General features: G+C 33.7%; 2 protein-coding genes across 5 annotated transcripts in view; one reads left to right on the forward strand and one right to left on the reverse strand.

Annotated features, from left to right (window-relative positions):
• Window positions 1-21,552, forward strand: part of UTS2B (urotensin 2B) — a 34,326-nt gene extending 12,774 nt beyond the window's left edge. The window contains exon 5 of one of the 3 annotated variants that reach the window (XM_058661301.1): window positions 21,476-21,552. In XM_058661301.1, the coding sequence (XP_058517284.1) occupies window positions 21,476-21,483 (8 nt within the window). In that variant the 3' untranslated portion in view covers window positions 21,484-21,552. Of the gene's footprint in view, window positions 1-913; window positions 1,164-1,703; window positions 1,909-21,475 lie in introns of those variants that run through there. The other 2 variants (XM_058661299.1, XM_058661300.1) reach the window with 2 other exon arrangements.
• Window positions 8,277-26,619, reverse strand: OSTN (osteocrin). Of its 2 annotated transcripts, none has more exons than XM_036494879.1 (3): window positions 26,533-26,619; window positions 23,771-23,985; window positions 8,277-8,361 (listed from the first exon to the last, which is right to left on the reverse strand). In XM_036494879.1, exons 1-3 carry the CDS (start codon window positions 26,617-26,619, stop codon window positions 8,277-8,279), a joined length of 387 nt encoding a protein of 128 aa, XP_036350772.1. The 2 variants fall into 2 exon arrangements, with proteins under 2 accessions (XP_036350772.1, XP_004577844.1); XM_004577787.1 differs by having other exon boundaries at window positions 26,506-26,619.
• Window positions 26,620-27,176: the final 557 nt, after the last annotated feature.

Consider the following 27,176-nt stretch of genomic DNA (forward strand, 5'->3'; position numbering starts at 1 on the left):
TTTGAGTGTTATAACACTCTGTGTATACATGATGATGAGCACAAGGGCACTACCAGTAAAAAGACTCAGTTTGGTTAGCTAGGGAAATTTAAACAAGCTTGTAAAGCTTTATCATTCATTTATGAGTTGATTGGCTGTACTGCGAAGTTATCAACCAGTTTTCACTATGAATTCCATTAATCAGTAGTGAGCACAATGTGTATCCCTGGAAGATCTTAGTTTTTAAAAGACATTCTGTTAGAAGGAAATTTGAGAAGTGTATAGGCAAATGAAGGAATAGTGAGTTAATTGGGAATAAACTATAGAAAATTTAAAAAATGACTTTCATTTGGAAACTAAAATGATGATGGATTTGGTTTAATTTTTCTGAAGTGTCATTTTATGGTCAGAATGTGAAGCTCCAATGTGATAGAGAATTAATTTGTTTAAATGCCATTGATAGCATACAAAATGAACTTTTAAGATTCCTCTTTCCTGTGTTTCAATAAGTGGAAGGACATTTACCACTGCTTTTTATTTATGTGATTTCACTTTTGAAATTTCAGTTAGTCTGAGTAAAAATTAAGGAATACATTTAACAAGATAAGCTATGGCATTCTTTGAAGCATATTGTACACAATCTAATATGCAGTAGTGTTGTCTCTGATAACACTGTCCTTGGAATTAGTCGCTGGTGGCAAATCACAGCTGAGGACTTGAAGTATCTTGAAATGTGGCTAGTGACATGGATAAACTAAATTTTTCAGTTATCTAATTTTAATTAATTCAAAGCCTACATAAGGCTCAGAACTCTTACATAGACATCCCAGTTATAAAGCCATTTCTTTCTTAATTGGGTACAGAAACTATTTTATTAAAATGAGAACTTTTAAAAACTCAACTAATATATTTTGTATTTTGTTTTCTTCTTAAGCTTGCTTTTGGAAATACTGCGTCTAAAGCTTTTCCTCTGGAAATAGAATTATAGAACATCAGCAAAGAATATACCTTTACTCTATGGATGGCTTGAGAAAAGAAAATGTGGCATTTATTTTAGATGTTCTCACTTAGCTTACTTGTTACTAAGTGGGTTATAACATGTGTCAGGTTTAGATTGTGCAAGATGACAAACTGCTGCATGTTTAAATGGCATTAGAACATCAAAATTATCATGCAAGGCTAAATTTGAGGGTATCATGTACATTGTATACTATTTGTAGATTCATTGTATGCATAGAGCTTTGTCCTATGAAAAACTACACATGTTAAAAATCAACTTGCGATGCTAAATTACCTCAATTTGTGTGGAAAGTATGCATTTTATTCTTTCAGAATCTTACGATTATGCTGATAATCATGTCTTTTGTGTTAATTTAGAAAATTATCATTGAAACAACTATAACAAGGGAACATGTTGCTAGCAAGTAAAAATGTATTTGTTGGACTCTCATTTATTGGACTGTGTCAAAGAAGGACTGGCTTAATGTTTCAGAGTGTAGGGACATTTCTTACAAAATGATTTTCCTTTTGATTTCTAATTTTTTTTTTCATCTACTACTTGCATAACATCAGAAACTGTTTGAGACCCTCAACATTTTCATTAAAAAATCAGATCTAGGGCCTGGCGCAGTGCAGTGGCCTAGTGGCTAACGTCCTCACCTTGCATGTGCCAGAATCTCATAGGGGTGTCAGTTCTAATCCTGGCAGCCCCACTTCCCATCCAGCTCCCTGTGTGTGGCCTGGGAAAGCAGTTGAGGACAGCCAAAAGCCTTGGGATCCTGCACCTGCATGGGAGACCTGGAGAAAGTTCCTTGCTCCTGGCTTCGGGTCGGCTCAGCACCGGCAGTTGTGGTCACCTGGGGAGTGAAATCATCGGATGGAAGATCTTTCTGTCTCTCCTCTGTATATTTGACTTTGCAATAAAAATATTTAAAAAATGTTGTATGTTCTTTATACTTTTCACTGTCAGCAGTGGTTTTCGAAGACCTTCTCATATTTTGGGGATTTGCTGATATCCACAAAAACATGACAATCAGGAATGTGTTTATACGTATACACCCAGAATAGCAATGGAGCTTTCCTGCTTTTACCAATGTTAAGGAGTAATAAGTAAATATCATTGCTAGACTTAAGGGAAAAGCTAACCAAATAGTTGTTGAAATTAGTGCATTTGAAACATGTAAGTTAAAAAAAAATCATTATTGCTGCATTTTCTTTGCTAAGTTGTGTATTTTATTTCAAAACTGTAAATTAGCTTTCACACAAAGCATTGTTGATAACTCCGCTGTTAAAATTAGCAATCATTATTTCAGTATGCATGCTAATTGAAAAGATAGATTTTGTTTTATTTACTTCATATTACAATAAATACTTGATATTTTACTATTCAAAAAAATGTTTAAAAAAATTTAAAAATCAGATCTAACATGGCTGAAAAGGTGTTGGAATACTGGGTAAAATACCTGTATCTCAATCAGAATTCTTGATATAATGCTCGAATTCGGCTCCTGACTCATGTTCCGTGGTAAAGCATTTCCTGGGTGGAAGTGATAATGGCTCAATGTAACCTACATGGGATACCAGGTTCAGTTCCGGCCTGGGCCCATTGGGTGTATTTGTACAGTTAGTCACTGGGGGTTCTTTTTCCATGTCTCTCTGGTTTTCAAATAAATGGATTAAAATATTAAACTTAAGCTGTTTTTTGTCTCTGCCTTTCAAATAAAACAAAAATCATAACAAAAATTACTCAAAATAATGCTTCTTGCCTTTCTTTCTGGTTTTTGAATCTATTATTCATCAAATTGCACTTGCTTACATGTGTATAAATGTATTTAGTTAATCTAATGCTGAGAGGTTAAGCTTTGGTAGTTTTGCTTTTCAGAAGATAACATCAAGTTTTTTTTTCCCCAAAATAATTAGATTTAAGACTTCCCTACATCTAAGTTTTTATTAAAGGTGCAATTTGATAGAATTTTTGTAATGTGGGTAAATTTTAGAATAATATATCCTGGAATTAATGCTGCTCAGGAAAATCTGGTGATGTAAAAAACTCTAAAACTGAGAAATCATTTGTTCCGTGAAGGAGCATGTGGAAAAAAATGCAATGTGTTTTGTTGAAACAAAATGAAAAAAACAAAACAAAACAAGACAAAACAAAACAAAACAAAACAAAACATAACAAACTCTTTCAGTTAGTAAACTCCCTATGAAACATAGATGGATTTCACAGTATGCATTGCATAGGACAAAGAATTGAGATGTCTTAATATTTTCTTAACAAATTATGTTTTAATTTATTGGTATGCTTAAGCAATTCTCTATTTAAATTATTACATTATTGAGTAATTTCTACTCTGTATAAAGCAGTAGTAAAAGTAAAAGGTGAAATTAAAGAGCAATATGTGGAGTAAATATTTTCTTTTTTACTTCTTGGAAGTCATATATGTATTGTGCTGTGAAACCCATGAAACTCAGAATAGATGATAAATCCACAAAATGTCACATCTTGCTTCAATTAAGTGAGGATACCACAGTATAATTTAAAAATGAAGAATGTAAAAAAACAGAAAAATTTAATGCCTTTTCAATTCATTGCCTTGAGAAAATATTATTCATAAATGGATTTCAGTATCTGTTAACACTAACAGGATTAGCTCACATGTAAACAAGCAGGAAAGTAGAAAAAGTTTCCAAGGAATAGGCAGCATGTGCACGGTTCATCAGAAGGCAGAAGGATTGGGAACAAAGTTGATTGTAAGTTTTTTTAAAGAGTGTTTCCAAACCCATGGGATTTTTAGCCATGTACCACTGCTAGCTCACTGTCACAAGTTTATGAAAAACAGAATTAGTTAGCTTTCTCAGAATACATTTTTTATCTTATGCAACAAAACAGATGAGCTGGAGACTCTTACGCTTCATGAAATAAGCCATATAGCAAAGACGCATATAATGTGTTTTCTCTGATTTGTGGTAGTTAACACAAAATATAAAAGAACCTGCCATAAAACCCTTAATATATAGAAATGAAGCTGATATACAGTGATTTGATTGTTGTTTATAGCTCTTATCTGTGGTAATTCTACTTTTTAGTTGTTGAATTCTTTATTCAGCCGAGCGTTAAGCTTGCAATTATGAAATGAATTGAAAGTATCAAAATGAAAAAAAGGAAGGAAGAGGGATGTGGAAAGTTTTATATTCTTAGAACTGTATCAAGTACAAACATCATTGCATATTAATAAAAATATTAAAAATTATTTCTCTTATCAGTGATCCTTTATTACTTAATCACAGTAATTTACTGTTTTTTTTCCCTGAGGTTGAACTTTATAGAAATTTGAAAAAATTCCAGAAAAACTATGAAGGCAATACAAAAAAATCACTACGCATTTTAAAGACAAATGTTTATTTCTTTCATCCCTTTTCAGATATATTGAATGAGTTTTAAAATAGCTTAGTAACTAAAGCTTCAGGATTAGTCTTTTCATCTTTAGTAAAGGTTAATTATTCAGTTCAAATCTCTTCTAATGCATTTTTGTCATTTTTTAAACTTTTTTTTGGATAGTAAGTTTTAGTTAAGATTAGCAACTACCCACTTATATTCTCTTGTTTAATTATAAAAGCACTTTCACAGTGGTCTTTATTTATATATTTTTAAAAGCTTTTGATCTAATACACAGCTGTCCCGATCCTATATTAGGTTTGTTTGACAATGATTGCTACTATTATAAAGAAGAATTATTGTACATATCTTTATAAACATATTAAGTACATTATGGAATTCTCTGGTCCAATAAATGAGTTATTTCTCTATTTTGAAAGCATATGCAGCATTCTACATGTTTATGCAGCCGTATTACAGTAGCATCAAAGTATTGCTAAGAACTGAGTTTTCTAGAATACCAAAGCTGATGTTGTGATGTATCAATCAAAAAGAACTCGAATCATTTTAAAGAAATCCTGAATTACAATATATTCTTCAGTGTTGCATTGGGCATAGAGTATGAAATAAACCAGGCCTTTTATAAGAACCAGTAATATAAAAATGTTCTGTACTGTGTCATAATGTATTGTGCCTAAAATAATGTGAGTTTAACTGTCACACAACAGCTTTGGTGGTTCACTCCTTGGGGACGCTTATTTTTCTTTGGATTTTAGCTGATTCTTTTATGTGTAGTTTCTCTCAATATAATGAGTCATTGTTGTTCTTTTAAAACATAGAAAAATGGAAAGCTGCTATGGTACACACAATAGCCAATCTTGTCAAGGGAATCTTATCCTTTTCATAATTCTAAGTCAGAATGCTCCCAAGTATGTTTATTTATTTAAATTTATCTGAAATTTGAAAATAGTAACAGAGTCAAAATTTCATAACTATTACCCAATAAACTCAGAGGAAAAGTAAGAGAAGTAATGTACAAAGGAAAAAATACCCCATTGTACTTTCTAATTTACCAGTAACAAATAAACAGGTTGACTCTGGATTTTACAGAAACAAATCTTTCATTATTCTTTTTAATGTAAAAACAAACTAGAAAGGGCATATAGAAAACATTTCATTTTGTCATTGTGGCTTTGATTATAGTGTTAAAAAGTAGGCCTTGAGGTACAGGTATCTTTTTCTAAATAGGCAAAATGTTTTTTGAATATACATGCATCAAAATGTTATGCACAATTTAATTGAAAGTGTTACAATATTGTAATGTGATGAATTGAAGTTCAAGCTTTGAAAACGATGTGCAGATTGTCAATTCTTTAAAGTTTAATGGTTCAGAAGTCTGAAGAACTTTATTGAAGCATCTTCCATATGTCAGGGACATTGCATCCAAGGAAGTCACATCTACAAAAATAAACATTGAAATTATTAAATTTAATGAGAATTCTGTGGATCACGTGTGAATATATCAGTTGTAATAGACGAGCTGGAGCCATAATTATATGAAGTTTCATTATAGCTTTTTAAAATTAACATAGTTATATTTCCAGGTTAATAAAACAAAAAGATGATGGCATATTAAAATACTCCAAAAAGAACTTTTTAATGTGCAGGATGATTGCCAATGTTGAAGTTTAAACAATAGTTATAAAATGTCTCAATGACAACTCTTTTCTTTAAGAATTTACTATATTCTATTTCTCTTGAGTTTCCAATTTGCAGGTTTTGCACAATTATTATAGAAATATATTGAGAGCTGTGCATTTTTCTCAAGTTTCAGAGATGCAATCACTTGTGGATATGTAAATGTGACAATCCAGCTGTATCTGTTATATTGATTTATATTATTTGATAACATCTATTTGATAATACCTAACACAAAAATTATCCTGTAAGATAACATATGTCTCTTATGATTACAAGTCTTAATACGTTTAGCAGGAAGTGAAGGCAAATTCATAAACACATTGGTAAGTTAACTTCAACATGCAGGCATCCTAATTTCTATGGAAGAGACCTAGAACTTGATGAGATCTCTTGGTACAATATATACATTACTGGAGGAAGACATTTGTGTAAATATTGTCTTACTAAACACATAGCAGAAAAGGTAAGGTAGAACACTGCACCATATCTGAATTTGACCTTAATTCAAGCAAAATTTCCAAAATTAGGTACCAGTTTCACTTTTAGTGTGAACACTTGAGTGAAACTAAGGTTAAAAACCACAAATAAATGTTTGCCAAAAGAACATACACCAAAGCCCAGAGAAGTGAAACAAGATATGCATAGCATTTCAGATATCTTTCCTGTTTTGTTTTAGAAGTATGTGGCCAGTGATATTAGTATCCAACAATGTAGCATTAAGATTATTTTGTTCATGAAGAGAATATTGGTATAGAAATACAAAGAGTTGGGACCTGGATCCTGCTATAGCCAAGATTTTATAAATATATACCTACTGTCATACTGCTGTATTAAAGCTGGAATTTAACAACATGAGTGTGTGAACATTATTTAAGGATACAAGTTGTTATCTGTTAAACAATGCACATACTGTATCATTTGTTTAATTCAAAGGGATTATAATGGTAGCACAGAAGATATAAGAATAATAAAATTTGAAAAAGAATGTGAAATACTGTTATTTTATGGCTTCTCTAATTCATACACCAAATCCCATAGAGCTTTTCATGAGGAAATTAAAAAAAAACCCATGCAGGTTTCATCTTCCAAAAACTTTTGATAGTTACAACGTGTTTTATGCATCATTAAATATAACCCTTAACATAAATCAGAATTTAGGCTTTCTGGATTTTAATTGTCTCCATTACTTCCTGTCTATTTGGCATTTTAAGTTACTATGTCTAGGTTTCCTCCCATCTGTTTGTCTAATAATAGTGTTTACGAAGTATTTAACATGTGTTGGAAACTATCCTTGATTCCTGATATCATTTCTTTAATTTTTAGGCAAATGTTATAGGACAGAAACTATTATTATCTAAATTTTATGGAAGAGGGTTTCACAGTATAAGCCAAGTTTCTTAGACAACAAATAGGTGCTCTGGTGTTTCAACCTATAAGGAATGATCATCCTAGCTGGAATTTCTTACTGTTGACCTGAGATTATAGTTCAAGACAACAGAGATGATGCTATTATTACTTTATGAAACAGGATGATTAAATGAGGAAATGTATCTGAAGCACATACTACAGGGCTTGGTACAAACTGAATTTGCAGAACTATAAGTTTTTATGCTCTCATATGTGTCCAATATATTCTAGGAGCACATCGAACATTGAACTTAATATTCACAATATATCAATACATGTTTATTTAAATGTAAACGGAGTAGAAAAAGTGTCTTAACATAAATAAGGTCATGGATGAGTGACAGAACCAGAATTTAAATATGTTTTTATTCCATAACTAGTAATTTTCTTTTATGCAATTTTGTTTTATTCCATGTTAATGTAATTGTAGTAATGCATTTAAAGGCAACAAGCGATGACTATCACTTATGTGTATTTATGAAGGGAATAAGTTAGGTTAAGTTGAATTTGAAACTCAGTTTGCATAACAAAATTCAATATTGACATAGAAATTTGTAAAAATTTTAATTGATTCATTTTGGAGGTAAAGACAATCTAGGACATTCCTTCGCTTTATACATATCATTCACATTTGATAACATTGATGTACAATTTGAAATGCCTGGAAAAGTGAACTTATAAGCCTCCCTTCCCCCCCAAACAAAACAAAGGCTTAATTATGACCAAGTGGATCCTTTTGTTGACTGTGAAATCTTAATCAGATGCCTTTACCCGATTACTTACCCAAGCTGTACTGTTATTTTCAAACCAGTTAGCCTCTGGAATTTGAAATCCGGTTTCTACCGATCCGATCCATGGGAATGCCAAATCTCCTTTTTGGATGACCTACTACTTTTCTGGAAACCAAGGTGAACACTTGTAAGTTCAGGTCCGAGTTAATCAATCCTTACTTTGACTCTTTGACTTAAAGCAGAGCTCTAGGTTTTCCTCTGGAGTTGAAGTAACCATGATAATTACCATTCACCAGGATCCTCAATGTTTCAGGTAGGATCTCCTTGTTTCAATATCTGTTAAAGTAGGTATTAGCATCTCTGTTTTACATGTGTATGAGAAATGTGAGGGGTTAGCTTAGTTATCTTAAGCACATTCAAAGAGGCCACATAAAAATCCATGTCTTTTCAGCATAATAATATGGTATATTTTAATTTAGATAAATTCCTTTCCTCTTTGAGACTCTATTATGCTATTTTTTTAAAATTTAAAATTAGCAGTTTATAGTATTCAAGCGAGATTTTACAGAATTTCATACATTCTAGGGCAATCAAAACAGTCTTATAACTCTAACAAGCCATATGTTAACAATTGAAGAGTAGAACTGTCTTATGCTATTAGTAAAGGAAGATAGGCTGAATAAATGGTTTACTGCAATTTCTGCCTTAGAATGGTTCTTCTGGGAGAAGGGTAATGGAGGGAAAGGAAACGGTGCTGGTGCTGAGCCTGAGTGAAGAAGAGGTGTGTTTTTCATGTATTCACTTAAACTTCACCCACAGAAGCTTTCTATGTGACAGTGTAGGTTTTCTTGTTTTATGCATGTCTAGCTTCCAATGAAAAAAATCTGCACATCTTCACTATTAAAATGAAGTTTAAAAAAATCCATACAACAAGCCAAAAATAACTTTACATTCAAGTATTATGAAAAAATAGCTTTATAAGAAAAAGAAATGATTTTGAGATATTTTTGTTTGATTTGTTATTATCATTTATGGTTATTAAGCCAAAACAGGAGAGATCCCAATCTTTAATGTACAACTTTCACTTGGACTAAATTGAAATTTAGATGTTCTTAATGAAGTATACACAGGAGAAGTTAGGAAGACTATGCCACATTGCAGAAATCTATTTGTATAAATGTGTTAGTCTTTGTGTTGACTTATAAATGCAGAAGATAGGGTTTTAAGAGAGTTCATAAAAAGTTTGTGGAAAATACAAGATCAAAATAAGTTATTTTGGAACAAAGTAATTTTGAAAATATTACATAGTTTTTCATATGTATTTTTCATATACTTTTTACAGACCTCTTTCATGTATGGATTTTCATTTTTTTACATCAAAATACACATTTAAAATATTTATGTTCTTGAAGTTAGAGAGAGAGACTGAAAGATGGACTGTGACACAGAGAAGAGTGAACTGTCAGCTACTTCACCCTCCAGGTTTCTGCAATGGCAAACATTGGGCCAAGCCATGGTCAGGAGCCAGGAGGCTCACTGCAGCTCCCTCATGGGGAGCAGTGGGCTGATCTCCAGTGCCGTTTCTGTTGTTTTCTCAGCTGCATTAGCACAGAGCTGCATTGAAAGCGGAGCAGCTGGGGCTTGGACTGGTCTCCACATGGAATCAAAGGTGGCAGCGTACTCTGTAGCGCCACAGTGCCAGTCCCTAAGCTTATGTTTTAATGTTATTTTGCCATAGTTTTTTGAAGTCTCATCATATTTTAATAATCAATATAAGACATGGAGAGATTGAAAGTACAGTAAATATCAAGATCAAGAAGCAAAACATTGGCAACAAACACTTTCAGAATGAGAAAGAATTTTAAAGATCATTTTCCCCACAAAAAACCAAAGATTTATGCTTCCACTTTTTGACTCTAAACCATATAATTCACTTGTTGAAAATCTCAGTGAGGTTACCACACATAACTTACTTTTCAGTAGTTTAACAGAGTAAATATTCCTTCTGAACACCATCAATTACCTTTTCTGTTCTTTTCTATCAGTTGACATTACATAAGTAATAAGTAACACAAAAAAATGTGATTATGAATGTTTTTGCTATGAAGAAATGTGGTAAGCCATTGAAAAGATAAGAATATTTACCCTGATTATATACTATATAATGTATACATATTAATGAAACATCAGATAACATCCCCCTAAAAGAAACTTCTGTATGTCTATCAAAATAAAAAAAAGATAGTAGTAAAATAGAAAAGTTGATAAATAAAAACATAATTATACAACTAATAAGAATGAAAAATCTGTGTTTAAAAATCTTCCTAGCATAATTAACTGTATACATAATGTATATAAAATTTTGGGGAGATTGATTTTGAATAAATGAATATTTTCTTTCATAAACCTATAATCAACTACTCTAAGAATGATGAAAATTTGACGTCAATAACAGAGAAAATTATCTCTCAATTTTACTGATACCACATTTTGTTCTTAACTATCAGCACTGAAAAGTAGCAGGTGATTTATTAAAATTCTCTGAGAATTATAGAAACAAAGGAAAGAAAACAGTTTTTATTGCTGTATCTTAAAATCAAGAAGCATGGCTTTATTTTAATTAAAGTCTTTAAAAATGTAGAAAGACTTATTTATTTATTTGAAAGGCAGAGATGGGGGTGAATGAGAGGAAGATAAAGAAGGTTTCCATTTACTGATTCACTTCCCAAATGGATTTAATCATCTGGGTTTGGCTGAGGCCAGGAGCCAAACACCATGTGGCTCTCCCACATGAAGTGGCATAGCTATTGTATCATGATACTGGTCCCCTTCCGCAAACTTTTTGAAGACACTTTCTTGTGGATTTCAAAACTCTTGCCACCACAATGAACTTTTCTACTTCTATTTCTATGCCAAATTTGAAGTTCCTTTGCATTTTTCAGCTTGATAATCAAATGGAAATATACTTTTTGTGAATTTAGCCTAAAACTCATAATCAAGAATAATAAAAACATTTCCCAATCATGCTTTAAGCTCTTTTGATATATTAGTATATAATAGCTACCAAAAGGAAATAAACTATATTTTTAATAATCTGTGCATATCTAAAAGAATTTATAAACTCATATGAAATTATTTTCCTTTGGTAGTTACACAATGGCTTCCTACAGATGTCTATGTTAAAATACCCACAATCTGTGGCCAAATGGGCCAAACTGGAAACCATAATGCTAAGGGAAATGAGCCAATCCCAAAAGGTTAAATACCACATGTTTGCCTTAATTTAAGATGATATGATGTTATGTATAACATGTTATGTTATGAATGTTATATGTTGTGTATAAACTAAAATTGAAATGTCAATGAGGTGGTCACAGAAGGTGGCTAAGAATTCGCATTTACTTTTAACATATTGGTTACTCATTACTATGTCAATTAATTCCATAATGATGTAAATTTTTGCTGATGGTATGTTGGAGCTTTTAATTGACTTGATGATACACTGCTGGCTCTGTCTTCAGACCAGAAAGGGTATACCTAAGAAGCCGTTGGACAATAAGATGCTGGACTCTATGTTTGGTATACTCTTGTAATGGGGGAATCTCAACTGGACTTGAGCTGTGGTTATACATCAAGGTGGAGGAATCCACCATGGCGGGAGGGTTTGGGGAGGGGTGGGGAGAACCCAAGTACCTATGAAACTGTGTCACATAATACAATGTAATTAATGAATTAAAAATAATAAATAATTAAAAAAATAAATAAATAAAATAAAAAAAGATTTGTACAAAAAAAAATACCCACAATCTGTCACTATGGTACTTCATTTTTTCCATCTGAAAATCAGTTACAGAGAGAGAGGAAGAGACAGAGAGAAGGGAAAAGAGTGTCCATATACTGATCCACTACGAAAATGGCTATAATGGCTGGGGTGGGCCAAGTGGTGGGAGTTTGTTCGTAGTCATCCTCAGGAGTTCAGGGGCTCAAGCATGTGGACCATATACTTTAGTCAAGAGCTGGATGGGAAGTGGAGAGATTGGGACTAGAACCAGTGATTATTTGGGATGACAGTATCTCAGGTGGAGGCCTAACCAGATATGCTACTTTGCTGGCCCTATGTGTGTATGCTAATACATAGATAACACAATTTCATGAATAGGGTTAAGTTTTAGGACTTTGAGATAGGAATATTGTTCTGAGTCATCCTGGTGGGCTCAAATCTATTCCCTGGGGTCCTGAAAAGCAGATGATATGAAGGGACAGAGAGAATAGTGATCCAAGAAGGGCTTCATTCAGCACTGGTGTCCTTGATGATGCAAGGAAGGATTAAGAGGTTGATGAATAAGGTGGCCGCTGGCAGTTCTTAAAAGAAAATGAGAAAACCGAGGAAGCTGGTACTACAGCTGCTAAGGAATGAAATTCTGTCATAAACTTCCATGAGCAGAATGTTTATTTTCCTCTGAAGTCTGCAGACATCTTGATTTCTTCTGTATTTGGATGACAGACAACATGAAAGAGAAAAAGGCAGAGTTCTAGGCAGGAGGATTTTAAAGGTTAATTTGGGCTAGGAATGAGTCACATCACTAAATTAGACCGGGGAAGTTGCTGAGAATAATACACAAGGGACTTTAAAAGGTTTGTGGAAAGCACCTACTGTGAAAAGTTACAACAAGAACCTTAAATTTTTTACAAATTTTTAATACAAAATTATATATATAAAGTATGTAATATATGTATAAATAAATACATATATAATTATGTAATATGCATTCAGGGGTCAGGAAGAGAAAGAGTGAGATTGGAAAAGGAGGAGAAAGTGAGATCTGCTGGCTCATTTCTGAAATGCCTGCAATTGACAACACTTGGCCAGGAGTCAGGAGCTCAACCCAGCTCTTCCAAACAGATGACAGAGACACAGCTGCTGGAATGTTCACCACCGCCTCTCAGGGTCTACAGTGTCTCGAAGCTGGAGTCGGAACCCGGAACAGGAAACTGAAACTAGGTGTCCCAACAGACCAAATACTTGTTCCTAAACTTATTTTCTCATGTCATTATACACACTTTTGAAGAACCCTGGCACAGGGAAGATATGATAAGTTTTAAACTGCTAAGATTTTTTAAAATTAAGATAATTAGTTTGCATTGTGTTAAGTCAATTTGTTGTAATTTATTACAGTAGCAGTATAGAACTAATATATTTTTCTTTTAAGATTTAAAGTTTAAATGTAAATGCAATGTTCATATATAGAAAATATTAAGATAATATAATTTTGGGGGAAATTTAATCCTTAAATTCTTGTATTAGTTACTTTGTCATTTTAAGTGCAGGAATGAAGTAAGATACCAGTCTCTTAGTCTGGTTTAAAGGAAATCCGTATAGGAGAACCCCTTAATCTCAATAATCCCTGGTCTCCACCTCCAGTTATATGATATATGCTTTGTTATTTGAGGAAAAAAAAAGAAAATGTATAGTAAACCTGTGAGTCTCCCTTTGTAACTTTGACTCAAAGAGAATATACATAGACCCCCCCACACACAACACACACAGAAGTAAGCTAGAATTTTCAGGTGGCATTTTCAGATGATGAAGAAGAAGAATTGAGAAACCAGTCTTTTCCAAGTGTTTATAGGAACGGCAAGAAGGTGAAGGTAATAGAATTTCATAAAAGAAGTCTTTTGACTACATTGTTAGTAAAAATCCAAATTTTACAGCTTGAAAGAGTTATGATGGTCTTATAAGTCATTTTAAGTCATTATAAATTTGTGTATTGGTTCCCACTACAAATTTATTTTCAATGAAGCAAAAGTGATTGAAAATTTATTTGAATTTAAAACTCTAATTAAAAATAATTTAGGGCCCAGCATGATAACCCTAGAGGCTAAAATCTCGCTTTCAATGCACCAGGATTCCATATGGTTGCAGGCTTGTATCTCAGCTGCTCCACTTCCCATCCAGCTCCCTGGTTGTGGCCAGGGAAAGCAGTTAGGGACAACCAAAGCCTTGGGACCCCACATCCACACGGAAGACCCAGAAAAATCTCCTGGCTTTGGATCTGTTCAGCTCTCATCTCTTCAACTACTTGGGAAGTGAACCAGCCACAGAAGATCTTTCTGTCTCTTGTTCTCTCTATGTATCTACTTTTCTAATGCAAAAGAAAACAAATATTAATTTTCTAAACTAAATGAATTAATTAATATAATTAATTTTATCTTCAATTAACTTGTTTACTTCAACTTAAAAGTTGAAATTTTAAATACCATTTATTTATTAAACATTGTTCCTTTATTATAGTTGACCTCTGTCTGCTGAAGCAAATAAGTGACAGTTGAGTGTCTGGTGAAATTCAAAATAACTAGCTAGTCCATTCCTCTGTTCTTAATTCCCCTTCCTTCCCTCTTTCCTTCCTTCCTTTCTCATTTTCATCCTTTATTTCTCCCCGTCCTTCATTGCTTCCTTCTCAATTTTCACCTTTTCTACTTTCCTCCAGATTTGATCTAAAAGCTACGAGAAACCAAGAGATGAGGATTGTGATACTGTTAATGACTCTTTGAAAATCTGTTATTCTAAGCTTATCTTTCCTTACCATTAAAATTAAGACAATTACCGCTGTACCAGCCTCTCAGATCTAATTATTCATTTAGCACATTTATTTGTTAAGCAATGTTTGAATGTTTTAGCATAGCCATATGGATTTATTCTGTGTCCTAGAGATACAGCAATAAATAAGACGTGTTACCTCTCAGAGTTTCATTTTATATTGAAAAGCACTAATTTGGTAGATAACATGTGAACATATTTTACACATCTTACCTGATGGTATTCTTTCCACCCAAGCCTAGTTTGGTAAATTTCAATTTTTTTTTCTTTAATATTCATTTATTCATTAATTACATTGCATTACATGACTGGGATTCCCCCCCCTTCACCCCAAACCCTTCCCCCATCATGAATTCCTTCACCTTGATGCATAACCACAGCTCAAGTTCCGTTGTTTTATTATTTCATTATTTCTTTTATAATGAAAATGCTTTATAAAGGAATAAAGTCTAAAAACTTAGGTGATTTATTGTTCCAGGAAAAAGTAGTTTGTTTGTTTCCATATTTAGTGTTAATTCACCAGTTTTTAGACACATTAAGGGTCCTCAGAGGAAACTTTGAGAATAAAGAAACAAAGTGGTTTGTGCATGGTTATTTTAACAATTGGTTCCATAATTAATTTACCTGATTAAATATAAAGTTGAGACCTGCTCAGGGATGTCTTGAAACAAAATTTAAAAATAGCAACTGTACATGTAAAAATCTATTCAACATTTAAAATGCTTTGCACTACTTCATAAGCGAAGCAATTTTCCCATGAAGTTCATAAAAACACCAATTGTACAGGAAATGAAGTTGTGTGCATTATATACCCATTCAGAAGTACATTGCAATCTAGTAATTTTGATATTTTGCTATGTTTAACAGATATGGTAGTACTGATCTCCATGACACACACACTGACCTACACATAAATGTTAGAGAAATGTTTCTATCACCAAAGGGAAAGCTGTGCTTTCTGACTATCTAGTCCCTCTTGTGACCAAGGAATGATATGACATGGCTACATGCACAGTTAACACAATCTGCCTTTTCCAATCTAAAACATTCTGCATGTCGTTGAAGGATATAGAATATTTATCCACCTAATGTAAAGAGAACAACTGGATTCTTCTCTTAAAAACAACTTTAGCCTTCACTTTAAAGCATATGCTACCAATTAGGACTTTCTGTAATATTTAAATTTGCATATAATTCTGTTTGTAAAATTGTTTTACATTTAGAAAAGGCAGAAAATTTGATTTGCTCATTGAAAACCACTTAAAAACCACATTTAGTTCTGTAAGCTTATGCTCAGCTTAAATAAAAGGAAAACAGACATCCCTATTTGCAGGACAAGCATAAGGAACAGTGTTGCCAGGACTAGAAGCATCCCCTGTCTGCCCCATCCCGACCTGCCTCTGGCTCATGCAGTCACAGAGGTAGCCTAGTGACTGAATTTGGTCGAATTGTCTCCTGGCCTTTCCTTATTTTAAAGCATATGTAATACACAGTTGAAAAGTTATTGTTTAGACAGCTCTGGAATTGTACTTAAAAGGAATCGTATATCAAAGACAAACATGGACAGCATGCTGACTGTGGTTTATAATATTAGTATTACCACTAGTAATCATAGTTATGCTATTAACTGTGCTATTAATGCATTGTATACTTGAAATTTGCTAAGAGCTCTTTAGTGTTGTTTTTACAGAAAAACACACAAGTAATAATAATGAGGTGATGGCTCCTTAGCTTGAATGAGGTCATCCCAATGTTCCTAAAGGGCCTTATTCACATAAATAAAAGGGCCATTTGTACTCTTCAGACTCAAGTAAGTAAAACAAAATGAAGAAAATATTCTAGATTTTTAAAGTACAGTTAGTATTGCTGTGGGGATTAAATATATATCTATCTGAATATATTTCGGTGAGATGTAATAAAACAAGAAATAAAACATTAAAATAGGAAACAAGAACCACTCTTTGTTTCACATTGTAGAATCTGGCATAGAATTTGTGCAACAGGTAGGAGGGCCCTGTATTTCTCTCTGGCTTTCTGGCTTCCAATTAGGTATAAAGTAAATAACTTAAAATTATTTGCTGTAGGAACAAGTACATCAATAGCAGTATACGAACTGAATGCTAAAATGAAATTTCATATAAAATTCCACTGGAATTGAATTTGAATTCTTAATTATAAAAATTAAAATACAAAGACTTGAAGAATCCAACTTAAAAGAAACCTTTACCTTTTAAAAGGACAGGGTTTATGGTTTGTGTGCCAATGCCTTAGCTCTCTCTGATACTGTCAACTTCTAGAAATAGTTGAACACGATGGTAAACATAGACAAATGAGGAAAAAGAGGAAGTCATTTTAATCTCCTAGGGCCATCACTTATTCTATCAAAACCTTTCCTTGCTTTTTTACATTTAAAATATTTTATTTTGTTTTATGATATAGTTCCATAGGCTCTAAAATTGTCCTTGCCCTTCCCCAAGGTCCTTCCTCCTAACCCCATCCCATCAGTGAGTCCCTTACAAACTGCTTCAGCGATTCCCACAAAGACTCTAAGTTCAGTGTGCACTGTGCAAACAAGAGGGCACCGATATAAATGGTTGTGCAATACAGTATCTCTTTGTGACCTCAGCTTTCCTTTCCAACACCACTTCTTATCTTGTTTCTTATCCTTATGACATAGTACTAAGCCTACACCATGTTACTTAGCTCTCTCAGCAACATATCCTGAATGTTAAGACTCTAAGCTTTTACATCATTCTGTCGTAACAGAATGATTCTTATCCATGCCTTTAATGCCAGGAAAGGTACTAGTTTTTTGTGTTAAAACCTGTTACTGATGAATTTAAGAATGTGTCTTTTCTAAATATTTCTTGAAGATTTTTGAGGAAATATATGTAATCTCTTAAAATAGTATTTGTTTCCTAATGTTTTCTCACACTCTTATTTATAATATACTACAAATTCTCACTCTCCATATTTTTGATATATTCTGACTCATTACCTTAGTCTCATCTTGTGATGCACAAATTAATTTCCAGGTTTAATCTTTTGTTTATCTAGTTTAGCTTTTAAAAATTGTGTTATATAGAATACTACATACACCATAGTAGTATAATGTTTGCTATGTGCCCCATCAAAGGTAAAACTACCAATTTATTGCAGGTCTTGTGATTTCTATTCTGGTCCCCCTCATTTGTGTTAAATTGAAAGAAATTTCAGATAAATACAGATGGTTTCCTGCATACTGTTTTCATTCACAGCTTTTCAATCTTATGAAGGTGTGTGAGGGAAACATATTCAGTGGAAACCATTAATTGAATTTGAACTTTTCCCCAGGACTGCTAGGTGTTGCATTACCATCTTCTAACACGCGGCGGCTGCAGCTGCCAGTGCAGGCAGCCATGCCAGCAGGAGGCTGAACAACAGATACTCCGTTAGTGCACAGCGTTGCTAAGCTATGATGTTCAGGAGACCAGTGGGCTGCATCAGGTGACGATGAGCACAACCCCACCTGAGTAACCCCCCAAAGCAGCTGTCCTTGATGTTTACTTATTTAACCGAGGCATCTCATTTTTAACAAAAGTGTCAGCCTCCTACTTGAAACTAAATCATCATTAAGTAGTCAAAGTTTATACTCATATAAAAGCGAATTGGTTGAATCAAGAGCAAAAACCAATGTAACTGTTTCAATCTAAGCCTATTTCAATCTTTAGGATCCTCTTCTTCCAAACTCTCCCTGTTGAAGTCCTTATAACTAACTTACAAGACGATTTTTCCTATAGTTTCCCACAGGCTGGATTTTGCTGATTTTATCCCATTAGTGTCTTTTTGAATTATTTCTGTTAGCCGTATTTCCTGAAAATTGATAAGTAAATCTCCAGATAGGCCATCTTTGGGGCAAACTTATCTTATGGATAGTGCTGGTTTCACTCATGAGGGCTCAACTTGACTTGCTCCTGCGCCTTTTCGTCATGCTAGTAGCGGTTCATTGTAGTCTAGATAGATCGCTTCATTGAAGTTTCAAAACAGAGATAATTTTTTATTCATTTGTTAGGCAGATTAATGCTAAGAAAGAAATTATGAATTCGTTTACTCATGTAATAACTTCTTAATTGCTTTAACAGGAATGCGAAAGTTCTAACTTCATTATTATTACTGGTAGAAATTCACATATGATAGGTTTGATGATCTCATTTACAAGTTTTCAAAAATAGTGAACTGATAACTCTTGAGAATAATGAGTTCTCTATAGGTGACAAATAGCCTTTTAAAAATATACTGTAAATTTATTCATCTTTGAATATGTCTATATATCTACTTATCTTCTATCATATTTATCATCTATTGCTCACTCTATCATATCTAGAGATGAAAGAGAGAGATAGAGAGTGAGAGAGATCTACCAGCCACTTATTTACTTACCAAATGCTGGAAAAACAGCTGATATTGGCACAATATGAAGATAGAATCCAGGAAATGAAAGAACCTGGTAAGGCAAAAAATAATGGATGGCTCGAGGCTTGGGCCCTGTGATCTACGTGGGAGATCACAGTGGAACTCCTCACTCCTGGCTTTGGCTTGGCCCAGTCTTGACTGTTCTGGTCATTGAAGGAGCAAAACAAATGTTGGAAATTCTCTCTCTCTCTTTCTCTCTCTCTCTCTCTCTGTCTCATTCTCTCTCTCTCACCATCTCCTTCTCCCTTTCTATTTTTATGGTTTGGCCTTACAAATAAATAAACCAATCTTATTAAAAGTTCATGGAAAAGTTAAATTGAAGGATAAATTTATTTTGGTGTCAAACATTCCTAAAATGCATGCAAATTTTTTGTATAATGTACATATTCTGTGAACTTTTAAAGATTCCTTTTAGAGCTGAATAGTATTCCATTGTATGGTTATCATACTGTATTCCATGTATTTTTTTTTTTTTTGTAGTTTTGCCTTATGTACTTCCAAAATCTTTTGCTATCTAGGTACTTGTTTTTATGCTACAGTAAATCCGGCTTTTTATTATTTCTTTATATTACTTATGAAATAAACAGTTCTGTATGTTATTGAGAGTTTTGTTCCAGTGGCCTTTTTATTGATTATCTTGGTTTTGTAACAGATCATTCTTTAATAAGTACATTTTTACCTCTTCATTTCCAAATCATATGCCTTTAAGTATTTTTCCCTTTGTAAATATGCGTGGAAACTATTGTGGAAATAATGGGCATGGTTTTCTTATTTATCTTTTCAGTATAGCTTCCAGTAACTGCAATCATGGAGTAAAATGTTGACTTTTGATTTCTTGTCTGAGATATACACATGTAAACACAGACAGACACATACATACACACAAACACATTGGGTTTAGGAAGTATGTGCCAGTCATTATTTTTGTTACCTTTGTAAAGAAATAAATGGATGCTAAAGTTTGCTCTGCTTTTTCTTTCATTTTTAGATATAATTGAATTCTTTTTGTACACATTTCTAGAATGTGTTGGATTATATTAATGGAAATCCTAGAACCACATTGCCACATTGCAATAAAGCCCATCTGATCATGATTGGATTTTTTTAAATACCATTATGTTCTATTTACTAGCATTTAAGATAAATTTCACCTTTTCCCCCTTAAGCACATTGTTTATAATTAGGAATCAATATCTTACTTATATCAGCAATGAATTAGTAAATTCTATATTTTTAATGATGCTGTGAAAAGGTAAAATAATATTAGGTTTATTAGCTACCTTAGGGCCTAGTAAGCTTCTTTTAAAGTACTTGGATTTTGTTCTTTCTTTTAGTAAGCTGAATTATGTGTAAGCTGGCAATTGACATCTTATGAATCAATTATAGCTTGCATTCATTTGTATCTTTCTATGGAACATGGTCTTTCTACTATTTACTTTTTATACATTGTGTTTGGTGTTGCATTAAATCTGTGGTTATAAAATAAATGTTAAGTATTTTATTGTAGAAATTAAAAAGAAAAAAGAGGGTATTTATGGATAACAGGGAGGGAGAATTATGGCTATCTTCTTAGAATTTTATCTTTGAAATAAATGAAATCTGCTCTCTTTCTATTAATGCTAACAAAAAAGTAGAAACATAAATATGTTAGGATTGAGTCTGTGTTCGTTGAGTTAAATGTTTATAAATTGTATTTTTCTAAACATCTGTTGATTTTTAAAATTTATGTATATATAGTTGAATAAAATAATTTCCCATTCTTTTCTTAAACATTCATGTGTTTAATGGCTGTTTAATGTTACAATTTCTAATTTTGCAAATTTGCTTTCTACTCATTTCTTAGTTTTATCAAACTTGTCCTAATAATAATATAAGGAACAACAAGACTTGCATTTATTTGTTATATCTTGTGCAATACTAACTTGCTGATTTTAGCTTTTGCCATTGGTTTCTGCCTACCTTAGTCTACTTTGGTGTTCTCTCTGGTTTTTGAATGTTTGCATTCTTTTGATTACAAAAACCTTGGTTTTTCTCCATTGTCTTTGCCTGTACTATTATATTTCATCATCATTATTTTTACTAAAGCATGTGATTTCATTCCATATGAACATTCTTGATTGAACAGTTAATCAGTTGACATTGTGGTATAGTGAGTAAAGCCATGGCCTGTGATGTCAGCATGCCACACATGCACCGATTGAAGTCACGCCTGTTCTCTCTTTGATTTAGTGTCCTGATAATGCACCAAGGGCCTGGAAGCCAATGTAGGAGACTTGGTTGAAGCTCGTGGCTCCTGGCTTTTAGCAGACTATTGTGGCCAACTGGGGAGTGAACCAGCAGATAAAAGACCCCTCTTTCTGTCTGCTTTGGTGTCTTAATAAATAAAATGGATCTTAAAAAAAAAATAAAACCAAACAATTAGTGTATGGTTCATATGTTCAGGGGAGAAAGCCTTTTTGTTTTTCTTTCATTTCCACTTTTATCATATGTTAGCTACTGAATGCTTTGGTAATTTATGTTTTATAGAATTTTATAAAATTTGGTTGGTAAATTGAGATATGCTAATTTTTAATAATACTTGGTGAAGGTGTGTGGTACAGCACTAAGGCATAGCCCCGGACAATAATATGTCATACCAGAGTTTGTAATTTAGAATTTGGTTAGACTTATGATTTAGTTTCCTGCATACCATGGGCGGTTGGAGATAGTAAAATAGGGATCAAACACTTCCACCATCTGGTGGAATGAATACTTTTATTACATACTTCTATCACCTGTTAGCTTCAACCTAGCCCATTTGTGGCTGTTGGAGAAATTTGGAGATTTAGCAAATTAAAAAGTTCTCTGTTTTTGCTTTTTAATATTTAGTATTTATTTGAAACACAGATGTACAGAGAAAAGGGGTGAGAGAGATTAATTAATCAATTGATAGATCTTCTATTCACTGGTACAATCCCAAAATGTCTGCAGTGACTGGCTGAGCCAGACTGAAGCCAAGAGCTTGGACTCCAGCCAGGTCTGTGCTACGGGTGGCAGTAATTTGAGAACTGGGCACATCTTCAAGTGCTTTCCCATGAGCATTAGAAAGACACTGTATGGAACGTGGAGCAAGGGAGTCTCAAACTGGCATAGATACAGGATGGTATAATAGGCAGTGTCTTAATTCATGGTGCCCCAATGTTAGCCTTTTTCTCTTTCTCCACCTCTCTGTCTCTCCTACCCTCCCTTCATTTCAACTAAACAACAGCAACAATTAGAATAATAGTATATTTACAGATTAAATTGTGTAGTTTCTCCACGAAGATTTAAAATATAATTGCTTTGATTTTTGAAAATCAGTAAAAATACCTGCACTATTAAAATGTTTTTCTCTACTTCCTATAGTTTCACACACACATACATATTTTCATCTCTCATTTAGATCAGAACATCATGTAAGGGGTAAATGAAGCACTAGATCATGAAATTCTTCGGATGATTTGCTCAGGAGCTTGACACATTACAAATAATAAGTTCCATTATATACAGAGTTTTTCCCCCAGAAGTGATTATCTTGATGGCAAAAAGAGGATACATTCATGATAAAAGAGTGATGGCAATTATGGAGGTAGAGATGATGAAAAATTGTACAAAGAACAAATGTGAAAACAATCATGCTGAGTTGGGAAATCCCTAATGGCAGAAATCATTCTGGAGACATTTAAAACATAAAGCCAACTAGGATTTAAAGAAATTAGAAAGAAACTCAAAATTCAGGGTGAGTAAAATTTATCCTAGTACATTTCTCAGTTATCTAGGTATACTCTGCCATTCCCAATATAGAGCCTGAAGCAGAGACAGTGAAGAAGTAAAAATTAAATCGCTTTTTAAATTACTGCTTTAATTATTGATGGTGACTCAATGATAAAAGTTGATATATTTACCGCAATTCTGTTATAACAATAAACAATGCACAAAGCATTTTCCTTTGATATTCTCAAATGATTTCTGTTGTACATATACCTGTTTTAATGGGTAAGTAATCTGGCAAGATTTGAGGATCAGACACCTGCCAAGAAATGAGCAAAATTTGACTTATAATCTGTATGCTGATTCCAAGCCTTGAGAGCCCTTAAGAAAATGAATTTAACTAACATTATTGCAAAGTTTTGCTTTAAAGGTTTTGGTTGCCTCTACCAAATAGAAAAGTCAATTGACTGGAACATTTATTCTGTCAAACAGTTTGCCTCTCACCTCAAATTGTCTTATAAATGTTTTGTCTTATAAATGTTTCATATTTGCTATGACATGATCTTCATCATGAAACAGTGTGGCAAAAAATTAATGTGCACTATAGCAAATATTTTGATTCCTAAACAATTATTTCCATATCATACCTACCAAATCAAAGCTAAAGTTAGCTAATGCACTGTTAAGTCTGCATAGATTTGTGATTTGCACAGTATTTCTGTGTGGAGTTCTGTTTTGTAAGTCAGTAAAGAAGACTTAGAAGGTGACGACTTCTCTTCTCAAGATTTGACTTACCTTTGTTTACCTTTGTGATCGGCAGAGCCAGCTGAGAGTCTGTCAAGGGGAGACCCAAAACCAGAGAAACTCCTCTTCTTCTTTGTCTCAATCACATCATTCTCCAGGGACACAAACTCATCAAGAAACAAGAGCTTTGCTGCCAGATCAGTGGCTGATTTCACTTCCCTATCTGTGGGGAGGGACTGCGTGTTTGTGAATTCAGAATCCAGGACCTAGAGAGCAGAGAAAGGTGAATCCATCCTTTTTCAGAAAAAAAAAATCAAGCATGTGCAGTCATTTGCATTTGCCTTTGCTGCCTTTATGTGAGAAGCTCATCACAGAATGTTTTATGATTTTTCATGGAAGAATGTTGCAGAGAAAACACCCACTGGGGACCTGAACATTGTGGTGGTGATGGAGGATGAGGAGGGGCTGTGTATCTTAGAGAAAGTTAAACAGAACAAAACAACAGCAACAACAAAAAAGAAACAAGAAAGGAAAAAAAAAGAAAAATCAAGCATGCTTACTGATCGTTATTTCAAATGTTCCCAGTCAGTATTAACTGCGTTCTTCTTTTCCGTTCTTAGAGTGTTTCATTTATCCATTTGTTGTCATTGCCCTCACTACATTTTACCTTGTTTTATAACAAACTTTTTTTTCTTCTTATTATTAAATCATGAGTCAATTCAGGCAATACCTTTGTGTGCTTTGTCTTTTGATTTGCCCTCATGCCCAGCCCAGAATTTTGCTAAGTTGATACTCAGTCCATTTTTGATATTTAAATTGAATGAATTCTGAAAAATAAATTAACTTCATGCTATTTTCTGTTCACTGCTTATTCAATCTATATTATAAAAAGTCACAGAGAATTCACTGTACCCTAGGTTTTACAATAGACTCAAGGGATGGAAAAAGGAACAAAATCCCATCTCTGTGCCCAAGAAGATGTCTTCTGTGCATATGATTTATGGACAGATGGAACTTCAAGGTGTCAGGGCTTTCCCATAACATTATTGTCCCACGGAGACGTTCTCATTTAATAACTGCACATAGATGCACTTGTACTCTATCCAAGTCACGAAGATATAGATTCTAGTTTGTGAAGCATGTTTGTTTCCTTTTAGGCCCAAATCAAGCATTTTTTCATGCTTCTGTCATTACGCAATTCAGCGCATACAACTTAATCTCCTCATAACTTGTACCTTGTAGTTCCCCCTTTCATGTATAACCCTGAAAATAGTCATGGCATTAGTTATCTCCAACATCATTTTCATTGTATAGAAGGAAAATTTAAAGCCTTTTGTTTCTCTTTGTTGCTATTTTAACTTCTCTTCCTTCCCTATATAGCCCCAACGACACAGAAAAAAAAAAAAACATAAGGGAAGGATTTCTCAGTCACAAGGACAAAACGCTAGAGAACAAGACAAAAACCTTCAAAGAGGAAAGTGCCTTTAATTATCTCCCAAGACATTTCCCCAAAATAAAACAAAAACGTACTTTTTTTCCTGCTAACCTGCAAACATATTGAGGCTTGCTTCTTTTAAGGTATTTTTCTTCATAATGATTTTATTTTATTTTACCCAAAAGCATAGTTTCAGAAACAACAGGAGAGAGAGAGAGAGAGAGAGAGAGAGAGAGAGAGAGAGAGAGACTCCATCCACTGGTTCACTCTCAAAGTGGCTGCAACAATCAGAACTGGTACAATCTGAAACCGGGAACTAGAAGGTTCTTTGGGTTCTCCTACAGAGGTCCAGGGGCTCAAAGATTTGGGTCAGCTTCCACTGCTCTCAGGCCATTCGCAGGGAGCTGGATCAGAAATGCAGCGACCAGGACATGCACTGTCTCTAGTATGGGACCCTTGCACCACAGGCAGAGACTTAGAATGCTGCACTACAATGTTGGCCCCTAAGAGACTCTTCACTTAGAAAAGGAAAAACAAATTTAGAGAGGTAGTTACTGATATGAGATCTGGGATTCTGCATGGGATATTTGTCTTACATTTAGAAGTGCCTGAGTTTCAGTCTCAGCTCTGCTTCCAATTCAAATCTCCTGTCAATGCACACACTGGCATTCAGCAGGTGGCGACCAAGTACTTGGTTCCTGATATCAACGGTGAAATTGGAGAGTTTGAAAATCCTGAATTCGGCTCTGGCTATCTTTAGCAGTGAACCAGTGATGGAAAACCTCCACATTCTCTCTTGCTGACTTTCAAAAACAAAACAAAATAAAACTAAACTAAACTAAAAAGCAAACAAATAAAAAACAAATCATAGAACTATTCAAAATGTATGTTTTTGAAATGCATTTAAGGTTCTTTATGGTATCTAAGCATACATAGAACACATATTTCTAATAAGGTGAACTCACTGATTCAGCTGTATTCTGATTTTTCTTCATTCCTCTGCTATAGTCTCTAGAATAGGCATTATTTAAAAATTTTGGTCAAAAATACTGAAAAATTTTGCATGATATTTACCTTAAATTTTATGTAAAAAAAACTCTTACTGTTGTTACTGATTTTTTTTTCAAGAAAGACAAACCTTTGTGCATTTTTAACGTTCAGATAAATGGGTTGCCCCGAAAGCACCAGAAAGAAAACAATAATTATCATCTCTATTTTTATTGTATGGCCTCTTGAATGTCAGGTTTGCAATACAATATTAAAACATACTAATTTGTCTATTTTCATGTTGTCATAGGGTTTTCCAATTTGTCCTTTGCTCATGCTTCTTATTCTGGTAGAAATGACTTACATTGGTTTCTGTTCCCTCTGTTGGTACATCCAATGAGAGCACATTTCCTGAGATCCACAGCAACAACATCACAGCCAGGGTGACGCGTACGGATCTCAGTCTCCAGTCCAGCATCTAGGGGTTTCATACATTAGTGTTAGCCTTAGCTCAAATATAAAATTGAAACAAATATTCTTATAGATACTGTTTGAAGGATATGGCAAGACAAATTATTCATCTTATAGGCCCTGAAGTGCATCTTTACAAAATGTAAACAGCAAGTAATGGAAACTGTCCATCTCCCAGAATGAATTCCCATGGAATCCAACGGCGGAGTAATACAGGTATAATAGTAAATTATTTCAAACTGATCCACAATCTGAGAAATCCATGCAGCTTTTATCCTTTCTCTGCTAGAGCTCACTTTCATATACCTAAGGAGAAATAAGGAAAATTGGCAAGGTGTAAGAGAGGGTGTGTGGTAAGCCACGGGGAATGTGGTGCATCTAGAATAAATTAAACATGGAAAACATTGCACACCCAATAGGAAGATATTTTTGTTTTAAAAAATGTGCTTATTTATTTTAAAGGCAAATAATGAGAATGAGTGAGCCAGAAGTCTTTCATCCACTGGCTCACTCTCCAAATATCCACAAGGTCAAGTGTGAACCAGACCAAAGCTGGAAGCCTAG

This window comes from Ochotona princeps, chromosome 3 (genome assembly GCF_030435755.1).
Source record: "Ochotona princeps isolate mOchPri1 chromosome 3, mOchPri1.hap1, whole genome shotgun sequence".
Taxonomy (NCBI): domain Eukaryota; kingdom Metazoa; phylum Chordata; class Mammalia; order Lagomorpha; family Ochotonidae; genus Ochotona; species Ochotona princeps.

Coding starts and splice junctions, on each gene's coding strand:
- OSTN (XM_004577787.1), bottom strand. CDS start 26,619: ATGCTGGACTGGAGACTGAGATCCGTACGCGTCACCCTGGCTGTGATG. Junction 23,986..26,505: donor CAGAGGGAACAGAAACCAAT/GTAAGTCATTTC, acceptor TCTGCTCTCTAG/GTCCTGGATTCTGAATTCAC. Junction 8,362..23,770: donor GATCACAAAGGTAAACAAAG/GTAAGTCAAATC, acceptor CTTGGTTTCCAG/AAAAGTAGTAGGTCATCCAA.